An 18,017-nucleotide genomic window follows, 5' to 3' on the forward strand; every position below is an offset into this window, starting at 1 on the left:
AAAAGGTACAAACTTCCAGTTAAAAATAAATAACCCCTGAACGTGTAATATACAACATGGTGACAACAGTCAATAATACTGTATTGTATATTTGAAAGTTCCTAAGACAGGGACACCTGGGTGGCTCAGTCACTTAAGCGTCCGACTTCAGCTCAGGTCATGATCTTGCGGTCTATGAGTTCGAGCCCCAAGTCGGGCTCTGGGCCGACAGCTCGGAGCCTGGAGCCTACTTGGGATTCTGTGTCTCCCTCTCTCTCTGCCCCTCCCCCACTCATTTTCTGTCTCTCTCGCTCTCTCAAAAATAAATAAACGTTAAAAAATGTTTCAAAAAAGTTGCTAAGACAGTAGATCTTAAAAGTTCTCATCACAAGAGACACATACATCATACATATAGATGGATAATTCACTCACAACTGCTTCCAAAACCTTTATTCAACAGATTTTATAAGAGCTTTCAAAGGAGAATCTGAGACACACCGTGAAATCACTCTGATTTCCTTTATCACTATCATGATGCTACTAAAAATAAAAACAAAGATGCAATCACCAGTGACATTGGCCACACATTGTGGTCTCTCCTACCATTTCCATCAAATACTATGAAGACGTGATGTAAGTTTATTAGTTTTAACGGTCATATCTGCGAAGCTAAGGACAGCATGTAGTTGCCTTGCGGAAGAAGAGAAGATGTGAAACATGAAAATAGCTTGCTTGACAACTGTGAAGCTCTACCTTCACCTCCACTGCTAGCAAATCCGCTCACCAACCGGCTCTCTTCTGTCAACGCCATATCCTACACGTATTATCCTTGCTACCTAACGAAACAAATTGCACAAAGTTATTTTTCCCTCATTTTATTCACTAACTCTCTCTTTTTACAAATTAACATCTTCTGGGTCATTGACAATTATCAATACACTCAATGTGTCCAGTCGTGGAGCCTTTGAGCAGCTCGGGCATTTGGGGAGCGAAAAAAAATTTTTTAAATGATTCCTGTCAGTCACAAATTGGGCAAGTCTGTGTCCTACTCACAGGAGCGAAATTCACAGCATCTCGGAATTGGCCAAGACGAGAATGGAGCCACCCCAGGCATCCCCTCTGCTTATCCTCTCTGCCCTCCCCTCAAACGATGCCATCAAATGGAAAAACAGTGAACTTGAACACCCAGATGTGTTTCTCTTTCCCATACCTGTAATGATTATGTTGCCTTTATAGTTGAAAGCACACGAAAAGATCTCATCAGTGTGCCCCTCAAGAACCTGGAGGCACTGACCAGTCTGAGCATCCCAGATTCTCGCTGTCTTATCAGTGCTGCCCGTTAGAAGACGATTCCCTTGGGGGTTGAAAGAAATCTACAAGACAGAAAGGAAAAAGGATCACAGGTTTGTGTAATGTGATTCTTGACATATTTTTCACCAGCAAAAAGAGGACATTACTGAGCACCTGTCATCTTCCTAGCCTGGCATTTATTCTTACATAGAATAGTTCCTTCCTGATGGGAAAAATATTGCGGGGATTAATACATGATTATTGTTAACACATAATAATGCTTCTAGACAGAAGAAATTAACTGGCTACACCCCCCCACCACCACCACCACACACAACAATTCTAAGGATAAAGACCAAAGCTCTCTTCTAATTTGAGTATTCCCCACCTAGCCTCTTTCCAAAGTCTTTCCAGGCAAACCAAGAGAGCCCTGGTGTGGATGAGGACACAAGTCAGGCTCCTTCAAATCCAACCCCCCATGTCATCCCCATAACCCAACTCTCTGTAAGCAAAAGCATACAGATCCTCCTTCAACCTGGCCACAGAATGAGTGAATGTCGTGCCTACAGGCAGGGACTTTCATTCTACTGCCACTCAAAGCAAAGCACATTGCATAAACCTGTGCTTAGTGCCTCCTATGTGCCAAGTGTTGTCAAACGTATCTGAGCAGCTGTCGAAGGAAATGGTCAGTTCACTATTCCTTTGGGCACCATGCTTCTAAGCCTCTCTAAATCATCATAACACAATGATTTGGGTCACATCCTCCAGGGCTAAAAATTTGATGAGGGAAAGGCTCAAGGTCATGGCTTTTTTTTTTTTTTTTGTCCTTATGTCCCCAGTACAATGCCTAGCACAGTGGAAGCTATCAAAAAGCATTTGCCGAGGGGCTCCTGGGTGGCTCAGTTGGTTAAGCATTGGACTCTTGATTACGACTCAGGTCATGATCTCACTGTTTGTAAGTTTGAGCCCACATGGAGCTACATGCTGACCATGTGGAGCCTACTTGGGATTCTCTCTCTCTCTCTCTCTCTCTCTCTGTTCCTCCCCCGTTTGTGCTCTCTCTCTTTCTCTCTCTTTTAAAATATATAAGCCTAAAATGCAATAATACAGAGTTTGAGAACTCTTCATATTCACACATACACAAAAACATGTGCACTTGTTGAGTAGGACACATCGTGCGTGTCAAGTTATTAGACCAGCCACTCAGAAGCACAGTCTGGGCTCTCTTCCCAGGCTGTCTCCCACATCCACACTTCCCTCTCTCCCTTCCTGCCCATCCCCCCAGCCTATGGAGAAGATGTGCTCTGCGTGGCCTTAGAGACCAACCCTGAAAGACAGGAGCTCCTGAGCTCCGGGCCACCAGCAGCAGGTATGGGGGGAAGGGGGGTGTAGGTTGGTGGGGAGCACCACAGGGACAGTTCCAGGGTCTAGGGGAAGCCTTCCAGGACCTGAAGCCATCAAAATGATACTTTGAAAGGAAGGAGCAAATCTGATCTCAGGTACAAGACCAAAGAACTGGGCTGAACAGGGTCCCCATGTCCAGATCTTTCCAAAATTGACACAGGACATGGCTAAACTTCAGGTCACTGATTGGAAGTCTCTGCTCTGTGAATCACATATGGGTGAAGCTTATACAAAATCCTAAGCTACAGCTCTGAAGTTTCAAAGCAGGTCATTTTAAACTCTACTAAGTATCGGGGCACCTGGGTGGCTCAGTCAGTTAAGCATCTGACTTTGGCTCAGGTCACGATCTTGCAGTCTATGGGTTCGAGCCCCGCGTCGGGCTCTCTGCTGACAGCTCAGAGCCTGGAGCCTGCTTCGGATTCTGTGTCTCCCTCTCTCTCTGCCCCTCCCCACATCACGCTCTGTCTCTCTCGCTCAAAAATAAATAAACATTTAAAAAAAATTTAAACTGTGAAGTATTAAATATTTCCCGGACACACTTTCTCAATTGCATTGAATTCACAGCACACTTGATACCTGCTGAACAGCATGTTATTGTGCATAATATACACTTGCGTGTCAGCCAAGACCGAGAAAAGTACTTCACAAGTTTCTTAAATGGCTTTAATAAGTATCGTCCGCTAACTCGATCCTTTGCTGACGGCTGAGAAAAAATGCTGTCTTAAACTGTCTTAAAGATTTTAGGAATCATTTATTATGCTGAGTTTGAGGTCACACTTAAAAATATCGTTTTTATGATTTCTAGAAAGAGTAGGATAATTGGGCAAACCCTAGTGCCAACAGACCACTATGCATTCGATTCTTTTTAACTAAAGAAACTGCTCCAGATGAGAATGCAACTCACCTTTGAAATTTCACCTTCGTGGCCTTCCAATCTGGCAATGCATTTCCTTGTGGCTGCACTGAAAACCCTTGCCGTTCCTTTTTGAAAGAGTGGAGATACATATGAATTCATGTGTAATACAGAACTTTGAACCATGTGCTTTGAATTATGTAAATATCTATCCTTCTGACATACAGGCTCTGTGTGTTTGTCTCCCTTCCTGCGGGGAGGGCCACCACCTGAAACTGTCCGTGCAAGCTGGTGCCACCGCGGGAGAAGAGGGGGAAGAGGGTGCGTCTATAGCCCTGAGCTTACTAGAAGAAACAATGGGTTCCAAGGTCAAAAAGGTGGGGAAGGAATCCAAAAAGAAGATCTTAAAGAGAAAGGGGAGAATCAAAACAAGTTTTGAGAAGTTGGGGATGAAATAAGCCACCAGACCAGCACCACACACCAAAAAGCGTGTAAGGGCACAGACAGTTCAGGAGGCCTTCTTGAAAAGGAACAACAGCCACTACTTGCTGGGCAAAGAATAGGCATTAGGGATGCCTTTCTACAGAAAGAGCTAGTAGAATGGTTTGTTCCCAGATGTTCTCCTGTGCCCAGAAGTGCAAAGCTCCCAGTAGACACCTATTAAGTGGATACAGGATAGGTGGGTGGATGGATGGATAGATGGGTGGGTGGAAGGAAGGAAGGAAGGAAGGAAGGAAGGAAGGGGGAAGGAGGAGGGAGAGGTATATACATTTCTTTAGAATTAAGGAGTGGAGGAGTTAAACAAGTGTAGAAGGAGAAAAACAGCAGTAGTAAAATTATCAGAAAAAAGTTAAAATTTATCTAGCCAGGTGAAGGCTGCTCTCTTATTGCAATTATAACTTTACACAGAGGCAAAATTAGTGCAGTTAAAACATTAGATAGAGGCAAAATTAGCAAAGATAACGAATTTTGGTTACTTAATTTTCATTCAGAGAAGAACAAAATATCTTAGTAAATTTTGTACTTGCCCTTCTGACAATGTCAACTTCAGGAAGGAGTAGATGAAAAGTGCTATTGTACAATCAATATGACTAAAAATATAAAACTTGCTACTTGGACATTCCAAAAACCTTCAAGTGACCAACGTGTTTTAAGAATGTGTTAATACAACAAAAGTGAATATTCTACATAGAGTCATTCTCGAAATTTCTCAGAAGCATTTTAAACCCAGGCAAGACAGAAATAATATAGTCTGAAACTATGATTTTAAAAAGACAGAAATATGAATAGGACACCAAAAAATAATTCAGTCTTGAGAACGATTCCAATGAGGAAGAAAAAGGTGATATATATATACACAGATGTAGCTGCACAGGTAACTAACCCAGTTGAATGGATCCAATTTTAAGAAGAGGGTGTGGGGCAGGAACCAGAGATTAAGTAAACAAGATTTCCTAAGCATCAAGACTTCTTAGAAGGTACACAATGGGAAGAGACTCACAACACACGCCAAAAGAGAAGAAGAAGATTTTTTTTTGAAGCAACGTCTTGTTGAACAGGGAAAGAATGGAATCACTGCTAGGGGGGCTTAACAGATGGTAGAGAAAACAAAAGGAGAAGAATTGAACGCGCAGTTCATTCTTACCCATCCCTCAGCATCCTGATCTCCAGACCTGGCTTGTTTCTGCCCCCCTAGTGCTGACAAAGTCCTAACATGCTTCCTAATCTGCCATTCTCTATAATTTAACATTCTTTATAATCTAACATTCTCTATATCCTCACATTCTATGTAAAACATATGTATGGTATTCTTCCTTGTCTCCCCCTCCACAGTACAGCTCCATGAGGGAAGGGATTCCTCTCTCTTCTGCTCATTGATCTAGCCCATGCTCCTAAAACGATTCCTGGCACAAAGTAGGTACCCTCTCTACTTGTGTCGAATGGATTTTTTTGTATAAGTGAGAATGGTATTTAAAATGAAAAGGGTAGATTAATTACAGTTAAGGGATGATTTTTAAAAAGCCAAGCTCTGTGATAAGATGAAAAAGTAAGTGGTTACTTTGAAAAAGTAGAACTCTCAAATTCAGGGTGTTTATAATTCCAGAGCATAGAAAGAACTTTATGTATGATCAAAGGATCACCTTTGAAAAGTCCTAGTGAGTAAGAGAATAAGCATGCAAATGTAATTTTTAAAAAGGAGACACAGGTGGCATAAAGACTGTGTAATTAAAATGAATCACTGGCAAAACTCTACAAGTCATTGTAACACAAAAGATACGCGACTGCTTAACAGTATGTTAGCCACAAGGAGCAAATGCAGGAAAACTAAGAACAAATCACGCCCCCCCCCCAAAAGCCTTCCATCTTTGCTAGAATTCCTGAAATGGCTGTTAAGAAGTTTGCATGGACATGACGTAGAGTCCCCTGGAGTCACGAAGGAATTGGACACGATAAAACATCATATGTGAATATCAAAGAGATGCCTTAGACACAGTGGAGGCTTATGCGTGTTGACATGGTGATGACACAATCATAGCACAGCATGATACGCATTCATGGGAGCATGACACAGACATAGTGTCCTATGTGGCCATCACAGAGACGAGGCAGACATAGTATAGCATGATGTATGCTTGTCCAAAGAGATTAAAACACACAGCGTAGCAACATATGGGGTCATCAACAGGTGGCAAGATATATTGGAGCATCATACATGGTGGTCATCATGGACATGACACATACTGTCACACTTAGCATCACACTTAGCTGTCTAGGAGATGATGCAAAATAGCATAGCACTCCCCATGGTTATCAAGGAGATGATATAAACACAGTATAGGATATCCAGCATATACCCTTACGAGGTTGTCAAAGACCGGAAGAATGGCAGAGCATTATGTATGTATTGAAACATTCTGGGGTAATCGCACACCCTATGATCCAGAGTGTGGCATCTCATGTTTTTGTCAAGGATATGATGCAGACGTCAAGAAGCATCATTCACTGTCTTCAGGGAGTTTATCCCTGGTATAGCATCATCCATGGCTCTCGGGAGGTGGGGAAGTCACAATGTAGCATCGTATACAGTAGGTTAAAAGATGATACAGACAGAGTGTAGCATGATTATCAAAGACACGATGCAGACATGTCATACTGTGGGATTTGCAAGAAGAGAAGTCTTCAGGCAGAAGACACAAGCATGCTGTATGTCATACATGCTGTTATTGGGCCAAACTGCGGTCCCCACAAAACTCATATGTTGAATTTCCAACCCACCGTGCCTCAGAAGTTGACTTACTTGGAGATTGGGTCTTTTTATTTTATTTCTTTTTAATTTTTAAATGCTTATTTATTTTTAAGAGAGAGACAGACAAAGTACGAGCCGGGGAGGGGGAGAGAGAGGGGGGCACACAGAATCCGAAGCAGGCTTCAGGCTCTGAACTGTCAACACAGAGCCTGACTCGGGGCTCAAACCCACCAACCGCGAGATCGTGACCTTAGCCGAAGTCGGACGTTTAACCAACTGAGACACCCAGGTGCCCCAAGATTGGGTCTTTAAAGAAGAGATGAGATTAACATGAGGTCCTTAGAGTGTGCCCTAACCCAATATAGCCAGTGCCCTTATAAGAAAAAGAGATTAGGACAAAGACACGTGCAAAGGGAAGACCATGTGAAGACACAGGGAGAAAACTGCCATCTGCAGGCCTCAGAAGAAACCAACGCTGCCAGCACCTTGATCTTGAACCTGTAGCTTCCAGAATTGTGAGAAGAGAAATGTCTGTCTTTTAAGCCACTCAGTCTGTTGTACTCTGTTATGGCAGCCCTGGCAAACGAATACAGTTATCAAAGAGGTAATGCAGTTACAGGATGCCATCACGTGGGCTGGCCACAGACAGTGCAGGGTCGTGCGCGGTGGGCAAGATGACACAGATATCTCACAGCACCATACGTGATTGTCAGGAGATTCCTTATAATAGAGCATCACGCATGACTGTTAAGAAATATGCAAACAGAGTCTATAGCTTCATTCGCTGGCCAAGACATGATGAGACACAGCATGGCTTCGTACGTGGTCGTCAAGGAGAGGACCAGAAATGGTGTAGCATCACCCTGGCTGTCAGGGAAGTGATGCAAATACGGCGTGGTGTCGTACATTATCAGGGAGAGGACACACAGTGCGGTGTCGTATGTGGTCATCAGAGGGACGATATAGGCACAACTTGTGTCATATGTGGATATAATAGGCTCGCCACAGACATATTGTAATGTCATAGGTGTTGATCAGGAATACAAGACACATAAATTTCAACATCACAAATAATAGACAGAAAAGTAACACAGAAATAACGCATCACCATATCCTGTTTTCCAAACGACACAGACATAGTGTGGCGTCATACATGATCATCACGGACATAATACAGAAATAGTTTAGTCGCATGGTGCAGGGTTGTTAAAGGGGTGATGTAGTAATCGTAGAGCATGACACATACTTGTACAGGGGGTTTCACATAATGTAGCATGGTTTTCTAGGATATGGTGCATATATCATGTAGCATCATGCACGGTCATCAAGGAATCTCTCCTAGTATAGACATTATACATGATTATCAAGAAAATGATATAGCTTTATATGTTGCTAGGAAGAACATGAGACATAGTAGAACATCATACATGTGTTTTAGGAGATAACACAGAAACAGCACAACACCTTACTTGATTGTCAGGGAGATGATGTAATTATCAGGGTATGACACACAGTGTAGCATTATATCTGGTTGCCAGGGAGATGATGCAATCAGAGTGTACCATCATTAAGGGAGGGTAGCGAGCACTTAAGCATCACATAACGTTATTGATTGTTGACACAGAGTAACGTTATACGAGCCTACCATTGAGATGACAGGCACTAGGGCATCACACGTAGCACTCAAGATGACACAAAAGGTATAGCCTGAGGAGCAGATTTCAAAAACACAATCCAGACATGATGTGGAATCATGTCGTTTTGTAAATGAGGTGAAGCAGACATAGCGGCCCTTGAAGACGTGTTTGCCGAGGTGATGAGGTAGAAATATTACAGCGTCGCACATAAATTTCTAGGAAGTGGTGAAGATATGGCAGAGGATCATACATGGTTATAAGTGATTAGATGAAGGTATAGTGTAGTATCATACAAGATTTTAAAGAGAATGACAAGGACTGTAAATTAAAACATAGCGGTCGGGTATATGATATAGACACAAGATAGCATCATACGTGGTCATTAGAGGCATAATGTGGACTTATGTGGCTCCCTTCATGGTCATCAGGTGGATGATATGGACACAGTGTAGCATCACATTTGGTCTCCAGGGAGATGACAGTTCAGCATCATACTTGGCTACCAAGGTGAGGTCTCTCATGGAACAGCATTGCATATGGTTACCCAGGAGATTAGGTGGACTTTGGATAGCACCGCACCAGCTTGCCAAGGAGATGAGGCAGATAAGAGTGCAGCGTCCAGTGTGGTCTTTAAATGATAACAAAGTCATGGTGTAACTTAAAACGTAATCCTCAGGTCTACGGTGCGGACACAATGTAGCATCGTAGGTGGCTATTAAAAGAATTATGCACACGTGGTGCAGCTGCATATGTGATCATCAGCTGGATAACACAGGTGTGGGGTAGCATGACCTGCAGTCTTCAGGAAGATGACACAGTGTAGCATCATACTTTATTATCAGAGTGATGACTCAAAGAAGAGCATCACACATGGTTGTGTGATGTCATGAGATGACATAGACTTAGTATAGTGTCACGTATGCTGGCCAAGGAGATGGTGCAGATGTGTCATCGCATGCAGCTGTCAAGGACGTGATGTGGACATAATGACAGGGTTGCCAGCAAATGATGCGGAAGTCGTGGAGTCTCTTACATGCTTGTCAGGAATACATAGTTATGAGGGTGACCTGTTGTTTAGTATAATAAATTACCACCCAAGACAGAGTGTATTCATAATGTTGTAATACCGATGCTTGTCAATGAGGGGGGACAGATGTCACATAGCATGATATGCAACTTTCATTGACATGTCAAAGACATGGTGTAACATCATATTTATTTGTCAGCAAGGTGAGTTCATGGTAACCATACATGGTTATCAAGGAGAGGATACCTCCTAGGCAGCAATCAAGGAGATGATGGAGTGAAATGGAATATCATGCATGGTTTTTGGTTTTTTTTTTACATTTTTTTTTAACGTTTATTTATTTTTGAGACAGAGAGAGACAGAGCGTGAACAGGGGAGGGTCAGAGAGAGAGGGAGACACAGAATCTGAAACAGGCTCCAGGCTCTGAGCTGTCAGCACAGAGCCCGACGCGGGGCTCGAACTCACATACCGCGAAATCGTGACCTGAGCCGAAGTCGGACGCTTAACCGACTGAGCCACCCAGGCGCCCCTCATGCATGGTTTTTAAGAAAATGTGAGTATGGTGTGTTATCATTTATGGCCATCAGGAGGGGATGTGGTATAATGTAGGGTCTTACTTGGTGATCCAGGGCTGGAGTAGACATACCCTGTAACTTGTGTCCTGGAGGGATGAGAGGGACATAATAATATGCACGGTCAACAGGAAGATGACAGAGATGTATTGTAGCATCATATGTGGTCTTCAATGAGTTGAGGCACACACAGTTTACCACCAGTCCACGGTTACCAATAAGATGATGCAGATACAGTGTAGACTCATCAATGGTAAGGGAGAAGATGACGTATAGCACAGCATCATGTGTGTTCGTCACAAAAGTGCGCTATACATAATGGAGCAGCACGTGTGGATACAGGAGATAATACAGACTTATTATAGCTCTGTGAATGGTGGTCAAGTTGATGAGGTCAACACAGTGTAGCATAATGCAGGATTAGGGAGATGATCCAGGATATACCACCATCCACAGTCATCAAGGAGGTGTGAAGACCGAGTATAACACCAGACGTGGTTGCCAAGGAGGTGACACAGATATCATGACATGGTTACCAAGAATACCATACGGACATAGATACCAACATCACAGAGATGAGGCACATGTGGTTTGTACCACAGCTGGTCATCAGGTAGATGACCTATAGTGTAGAATTATACATGTTTCTCAAACAAAGCATAAATCCCCCCCCCCCCATAAATTAAATGTATGAACCGATGACCTACCATCGGCTGAAGCAGTAGCAATAAGTTTTCCAGTGTAATCAAAACAGCTGTCTAGTATTTCATCATCATGGCCTGTTAATGTTGCCACATATTTTCCATTTGCAGCGTCCCACAGCTACAAGTAAAAAAAAAAAAAGAGACGACTATGATAACTTCCTGTCTGAAGTGCAAAAACAGCAAGTAGTAGTCTTGATGACATGCGTACGGCTGGCTAAATAACTGGGCCAAGATCATGTGTATCATTTTCACATGTTCTGTTAATTCTACCTGGATTCATGACAAGAGACCACAGCCAACCAACTAACAAGGCACACTTTGGATGAGGAGAAGATCAGAGACAGACATTTAGGATGGGTAGTACAAATCTGCCACGATAGTAGGAAAAATCTCAAAGTGCCTGCTTTGCTGACTGGAGAGGAAGTGTCCTCTTTTCATAAGAAGGTCATAAAATGATAAGGAGCTTGATCTAAAACTGTAACGCCAGCACATGAAAAGTACACTAAGGTTATAATACATTGGATGTGTAATCAAATAATAATTCCAGAGCATAAGCTCTTAGCAAAAGAAAGTTAACGGCAGGGAGACGTGGTGCTGAGCCTCATTGAGACTGCCTCTAATCAAAGTTCAACAAATGAACAGAGAGAATAAAGAAAAATAACATGCCTTTTATTTTTTTTTTAAAGATCTTGTAATAATTAACATTGTTTGATCTGATTCAATTAACATTGTTTTACTACATAGTTTCTTTAAACTCGGGAGATCAGAAACAACATTTAAAAATGCCAACTATCCTCTCTGTCTCAAAAATAAATAAAACATTAAAAAAAATTTTTTTAAAAAGGGGGCGCGTGGGTGGCTCAGTCAGTTAAGCGTCTGACTTCAGCTCAGGTCATGATCTCGCGGTTTGTGAGTTCAAGCCCCGCGTCGGGCTCTGTGCTGACAGCTCACAGCCTGGAGCCTGCTTCGGATTCTGTGTCTCCCTCTCTCTCTGCCCCTCCCCTGCTCCTGCTCTGTCTCTCTCTGTCTCAAAAATAAATAAAACATTTAAAAAAAATTTTTAATGCCAACTATCATTTATAAATTAATATCTTAATTTTACAGTACCTTTGAGATTTGTTAATGTTGCAGGGAATGTCTGACACAGTAAAAGCAGGCACACAAGAACTGTAAAGCAAAGGTGTTTCTTGAGCTCACCATGCAGGTTTTGTCCATAGAGCCGGTTAATATCAGAGAGCAGTCCCAGTTGAATAAAGCACTGCTAATCTCAGCACAATGCCCAACTAGGGTATACACCTTCCTGCAGAATGGAAAGGATGCATGCTGGTGAACGATGCCACACGTCAGGATATGTGCCCAAATAATGATGTCTAGCCCCCTGTGGGTGTAAGAATCTAAACTTTGGTTTTTACAAAATAACATCTTTGATGACCAAACAATGATGGCTTTACTATAGCTCAAAAAGAGTCAACTAGGCTACTCATTTCATTTCAGCAGAAATATACCAAAACTTTAAGCACTCAAAGATGGCAACATTACTTAAGACAAGACCTCAGAAAGCCATGGGTAAAAAATAATAAAGATCGTCTGAAATTCTGGAAGTGGGATGAGCGGACCCCCCTGGTAGTTCAGAAACTTCCCCTTGAGTGTCTGAAGGGCCCCTCCTTCTCTCTCATTTCTTGTTGTATCCATCTTGATTGCTACCCCTGATAATTAGCCCCCTTATCAAGATGCAGACAGGTCCAAGGTAGAGCTTTATAGAACAAATAGTCTAATTTAGTTAACATCTTAGCAACCAGAACCAAAAATAATTAGGAAGGAAATTGAAGTTCGTGGACTAAATTAAGTAGGGGAAATTAGCCATGATTTTATTTACTCCTGATACCCATGCCTACCGTAATGACAAGCCACTGAAATTTGATTACATAGTATACAGAATAAGTAACAGCCATACACCCAGGCTACTGTTAACATTCTCCTTGTACGTTGCTGTGTGGCATTATTTGCTCAGAATTCTAAGAAAATACACATGTTTTATGGATAGGAAATACCATTAAATAATGAATTAATTTATTTGTGGTGTGTCCTATTCCTATAGAATCCAAAGCACACTTAATAGATATAAGATTAAACTAATGAACGGCAAAGATTGTCTTCTTAACCCTCTGATTTAGGTGTTAAAATTTTTTTTAATGTTTTCTTATTTTATTTTTGAGAGAGAGAGAGAGAGAGAGAGCATGAGCAGGGGTAGGGCAGAGAGGGAGACAGAATCCGAAGCAGGCTCCAGGCTCTGACAGCTCAGAGCCTGATGTGGGGCTCGAACCAGGAACCATGAGATCGTGACCTGAGCCGAAGTTGTACGCTTAACCAACAGAGCCACCCAGGCGCCCCACAGGTTTTAATATTCCTAAAGACACAGAATACCTTCCAGTTTCAGCTTCCCACACTGCAACTGTATGATCAAAAGACCCTGTGATGATTCTGTTTCCCGAGGTGTTAAAGGACAAAGAGATGATTTCAGCCGAATGTCCCTAGAAAGAGAGTGGATACCGTCATGCACACCTGTGGAAAAACTCTCCCTACAAATGCACAATATCCTAGTTGATAAGAAAATGCTAGAAAAGGCAAAACTCTATAGGGGGAAAAAAGATTAGTGGTTGACTGGGGGTGGCAATAGGGAGAGATTGCAAATGGGCACAGGTTTCCTTCCAGGGAAATGTTTGAAAACTAGAGTTTGGGGAAAGTGGCACTTGACTAAATTTTTCTCAAAGTTGACTTACACACTTAAATCAAGTCAATTTTACATAGTACGGCTGTTTGTTTGTTTTTTTTAATTTTTGTTTCTGTTTGAATAGACAGGGCGAGAGCATGATTTGGGAAATCAGAGGGCTTTTTTCACATTGTCTTAAAAACACTTTTAGAAGAGCTGTATGCAGGGAGCCTGCGTGGCTCAGTGGGTTAGGCATCTGACTCTTGATCTCAGCTCAGGTCATGATCTCACGGTTTGTGAAATCGAGCCCCGTGTTGGGCTCTGCACTGACAGTGTGGAGCCTGCTTGGGATTCTCTGTCTCCCTCCCTCTCTACCTCTCCTTCAAGCTCTCTTGCATACACACACACACACACACACACTCTCTCTCTCTCTCTCTCTCTCTCTCTCTCTCTCAAAAAATAAACTTAAAATGATTATAAAAAAAAATAAAAGGGCTGTGTGCTTTATGGGTTAACAATAGGCAAACTTGTGAAATAAAGTTAATAACTTAAAAAAAAGGATATTCTTGGGGCACCGGGGTGGCTCGGTCGGTTAAGCGTCTGACTTCAGCTCAGGTCGTGATCTCACAGCTCACGAGTCTGAGCCCCACATCAGGTTCTGTGCTGACAGCTCGGAGCCTGGAGCCTGCTTCGGATTGTGTGTCTCCCTCTCTCTCTACCCCTCCCTCACTCATTCTCTCTCTCTCTATCTCTCAGAAATAAACGTTGAAAAAAAAAATTAAAGGATATTCTTATGATGACTTAACATCAAAAGGTTAATAAGTATCTGGCCTTTGGCCTGACTTTCACCTGGTCGCTGTCTACGGTTGATGCATCAGACGTCCTGAGACAATCCGAAGAAGCCCTTCTCTGCAGCAGATTCTACTCTGCAGTGTCTCCCTTGTTTCTCTAATTATTGTAGCAAAGTAACATATATTACTTTTTTAAGTAGCGGAAAGGTTCATTTACAAATCAAATTTCTGGTTGATCCCGAATGGCAAAAAACTAAATGTGGCTGAACATTGCAATTCCGGACACACGGAACGAATGCGTTCTCTGGCGGCAGGCAGGTGTAGGTGTGCAGGGACAGATGCGTCCTTCGAGGACTGTCAGGCATGTGTCTGAAAGTGTAGGTAATGCAGAGGCAGCCGCCCTCGGACAGGATGAGAACGAAGAGCGAAAGAGGATGCTTACGCTAATTAAGGCTGGCACTCTGAATCCCTTGGCGTTAGTTAAAAAGGGTGCTTTTTCTCTCCCCGGGCCATTTTGTCACTGTCTTGGAAAAAGCTCTCCTAGGAGAGGGGTCCTGTGTTTAATGTCCGTTTATAATTTGGAAGGATAAGACTCGGGTTTTCCAGCCAGCAGTTCCCACTGATTGGCACAGAGAATCACCCTATTTTTGTACGGGGGTGCGGGCTGCGGTGGGGAGAAGCAGAGGTGGCAGGCAAGTGCTGGACGCCTGGTGGCAGTGGACAGAGGCCCCTGTGGGGACAGGCAGCACCGGGGCTATGGGCGGTGCCCTGTGGCCTTGCTCCTCTCTCCACTGGCCCCCTGTCATTTCAGACTTTGTAACACAGAAGGCTTCTAAGACTGGGGGGGGTGGGGAGTGGTGGAGGACGGAGCGAGCAGTCATCCGTTTAAGGAATCTTCTGGCAAGTTCTCCACTTCCGCCCCTTCCAGAAAGTGCCAGCCTCCTCCTACTTGGCTTTAAGCCAGGAAGACGGCGGTGGCTTTAAGCCACAGCTGGTAAGCTTTAGAGACTAAAGCCAGTCACAGGAAAGAGCCCGCGTGGCTTCCCCAGCTCTCCCATCAAAGCCTTTTGGAAGAGCCAGCAAGCCAACCGGGACACTCTTTTCACTGCAGAGTCTGAAAGCCCAAGAGGTCAGTTTGCAATAAACACAAAAATAGAAACAAACTCAAATGATAGGCCGGTGCTAAAGGGCGGCGAATGAAAATGCAAGGCTCCGGAGGCTGTCGGCATTGTGAACGTACCGTCAGAGTGAGCGCTTCCTCTCCGTTCTGAATGTCCCACAGTTTGGCTGTTGTGTCCATGCTGCCAGTGGCCACGAGGGTGCTTTGAGGATTGAATGACAAACACACCTGAATTACAGGAAGTGGAAGAGATTTGAGAGAGAGAAGAGTTTTACGCCGCCGTCAATTTTGCATAGAAAAGCTTCGGGAAGCAACCACCTTGGATTCAGCCTAATTCTTTGTAAACCACGCAGTGAAACATCAGATCCGGGTGGCCTGCCTTGTGCCGGTTCAATCCCGAAGCACTCTCCTCTTGGGAAGAAGCTTCCTGCTCTCCCACGGCACCCGGCTCAGGATTTCAGGGGCACTGGCGCCCCTCCCCGCTTCCAGACCACAGAACACGAACAAAAGCAAACCCATCTCCTTCGAGATGAGATTCGTGTTTTCTGGCTTCCGGCTTCCTGGGTGTTAACTTCACAGTCCTTTCAACCCTCCCCCTCACTCACCAAGGACTTTGGCTACTGGATTTTAGTCTCAAGTCCAAGTCCTACGCGGCCTTCCTGTGAGGCACCAGTCCAGTACCCCAGACCCGTGACCCTGCACTCCCTTTCATAATCGCTCCCATGGCCACACCCTGGACTTTGACATCACTTCCCCTAGAAAATTCACTACCAATACATCAATCCCGAGTTACAATTTCCCAGGACTTCCGCTTCCTTCCTCACCAAGCCATCCCCAGGACATTTTCCATCTCATTCAGACCCCTGCCTTTTCCCGGGCCCTCATCCCCCACTCAGCTGACACCCTGAGAACATGGCTCCTGCCAGTATCCTCGATACCTTCACTCCCTGTCTTTCCACTGCACCATCCCTAAGACTCCCACCAACTGTAGCAACTGCCATTGCGTTCACTCGCTTGCCCTCCGTCACCACTCAGCTTCGGAAAACTGCACAGCAGGTTATGGCGTTGCTGGTTCGTGCCTTCTGTCCTCAGCTGTGTGCTCAGCACCCTTCCCGACGTGAACGTGCCTCTGCCTCAGTACGTTGTCCCTTTCCCCACTCTTGTCCCCGGTCTGTTTCACCCCTCCTCCACAGATAGCCTGGCCTCCTACTATTTCCCTGAGAAAACTCATCTATGGGGAGGGGGGGACTTCCTCACCTGGGCCTCTCCTCCCTTCCGTCCGTCTCAGGTGCAGAGGGATCCCTTCGCCCTTCTGAGACACCCTCTTGCCCACATACCTAGGAGCCACGTGCCCACTGATTTTTCCCTCCTTCTGGACTAGATCCCTCCTAGTGGCCTGGAAACATGCTTGAGCTTTTCCCACATAAAAACAAACCCTCCCTTGACTCTATGTGCCGACTACTTTTTCCCTTTCACCACCAAATCCCTGACTGCCCATCCCCCACTCTTCAACTCTGCTGGAACCACTTTGGTTAAAGGGCCGATCCAATGGCTCTGTCGGTCATCCCACTTAACCTCCTTGACATCTGCAGTGTTGACCCCTTTGTTCTCCATATTTTCTTCCCTCTTGGCAGCCATGACCCTGCTCTGCTTTTCTTCTTTTGCTTCCTATCTGTTTTTTGTATCTTTCGGAGGGTTCTTCTCTTCCCCATCTGCTCAAGATGCCATCGCACTTCTCCCCATACTGACCCCTTTCCTTTCAGAAATTTCACTTCCTCAGTGGAAGTGCTGCCACCCTAATACCACTGACTCACCCACATATCCGTGTCTCCTGCCCAGACTTTGCCACTCAATTCAGGCCCAAGGGGCCTCCGATGGACACCACGCGGGCAGCTTGGACCAATCAGTCTAAGACACGTGGGTCATATGAACACAGAGCTGCTTTTCCTTCTATATAGAGAATTGGTGAACGGTACTGCCATTGTCTGAAATCAGGGAATCTCTCGAGGGGCCCTTTTTTCCTTCAGGTCTCACACCTACTTGCTGACCCAGTCCTACTCCTCCACCACCTACGCCTCTGTCATTTCTGCTTGGAAACAAGATGCCCGACCGGCCCCTACTTCCCATCACGCTGCACACTGCCAAAAGAATGATCTTCCCAAAGACTCAAAGTGACCACGCGATCCCCCAGCTTAAGAGTCCCAACAGCACGGCACCATCCACAGGATGAAGCCCTAATTCCTTAGTATAGCATAGGAATCAAAACTACGGGCCACTTCGATCATGCTCACCATGCGATGTGGCTCTGAATGGGTTGCAGGTGCCAAGATAAGGTGCCTCGAATCCAGGCAGCTGGGCAGCACAAGGGGTCCTCAGCCAGCACCCCTGCCCATGGGCAGAAGGCAGCTCCCCTCCGTGCGTTGCATGGCCACGTTGGCATATTCCGTGTATATCACCCCAGGGTGAGGCTGGGAAGAGCTGCTCTGGCCACACAGAGTCACCCGAGTTCAAAAGCACCCACCACCGTTGCACACCTCCTATGGGCGTGCTGCTTCCTCGTCCTGAGTACACGTGCAAAGTCTCTCCTCAGCACCCCCCTACTGGGTGCTCCCCTCTGTGACCACACTAAACTCCCCACGAACTTCTAGCACACCCACAAAGCATCTTTGAACTTATTTATTG

At 44.6% G+C, this 18,017-nt stretch overlaps 1 protein-coding gene across 1 annotated transcript in view; it reads right to left on the minus strand.

Moving 5' to 3' along the window:
- Positions 1-412: 412 nt before the first annotated feature.
- Positions 413-18,017, minus strand: part of DAW1 (dynein assembly factor with WD repeats 1) — a 66,214-nt gene continuing 48,609 nt past the window's right edge. Inside the window, exons 10-16 of the mRNA XM_049614473.1 lie at positions 15,456-15,563; positions 13,139-13,245; positions 11,912-12,014; positions 10,718-10,832; positions 3,578-3,654; positions 1,190-1,352; positions 413-815 (exon numbers count right to left, since the gene is read on the minus strand). Of these exons, the coding sequence (XP_049470430.1) occupies positions 781-815; positions 1,190-1,352; positions 3,578-3,654; positions 10,718-10,832; positions 11,912-12,014; positions 13,139-13,245; positions 15,456-15,563 (708 nt within the window). The 3' untranslated portion in view covers positions 413-780. The remainder of the gene's footprint in view (positions 816-1,189; positions 1,353-3,577; positions 3,655-10,717; positions 10,833-11,911; positions 12,015-13,138; positions 13,246-15,455; positions 15,564-18,017) is intronic.

This window comes from Panthera uncia (genome assembly GCF_023721935.1).
Source record: "Panthera uncia isolate 11264 chromosome C1 unlocalized genomic scaffold, Puncia_PCG_1.0 HiC_scaffold_3, whole genome shotgun sequence".
NCBI classification, from domain to species: domain Eukaryota; kingdom Metazoa; phylum Chordata; class Mammalia; order Carnivora; family Felidae; genus Panthera; species Panthera uncia.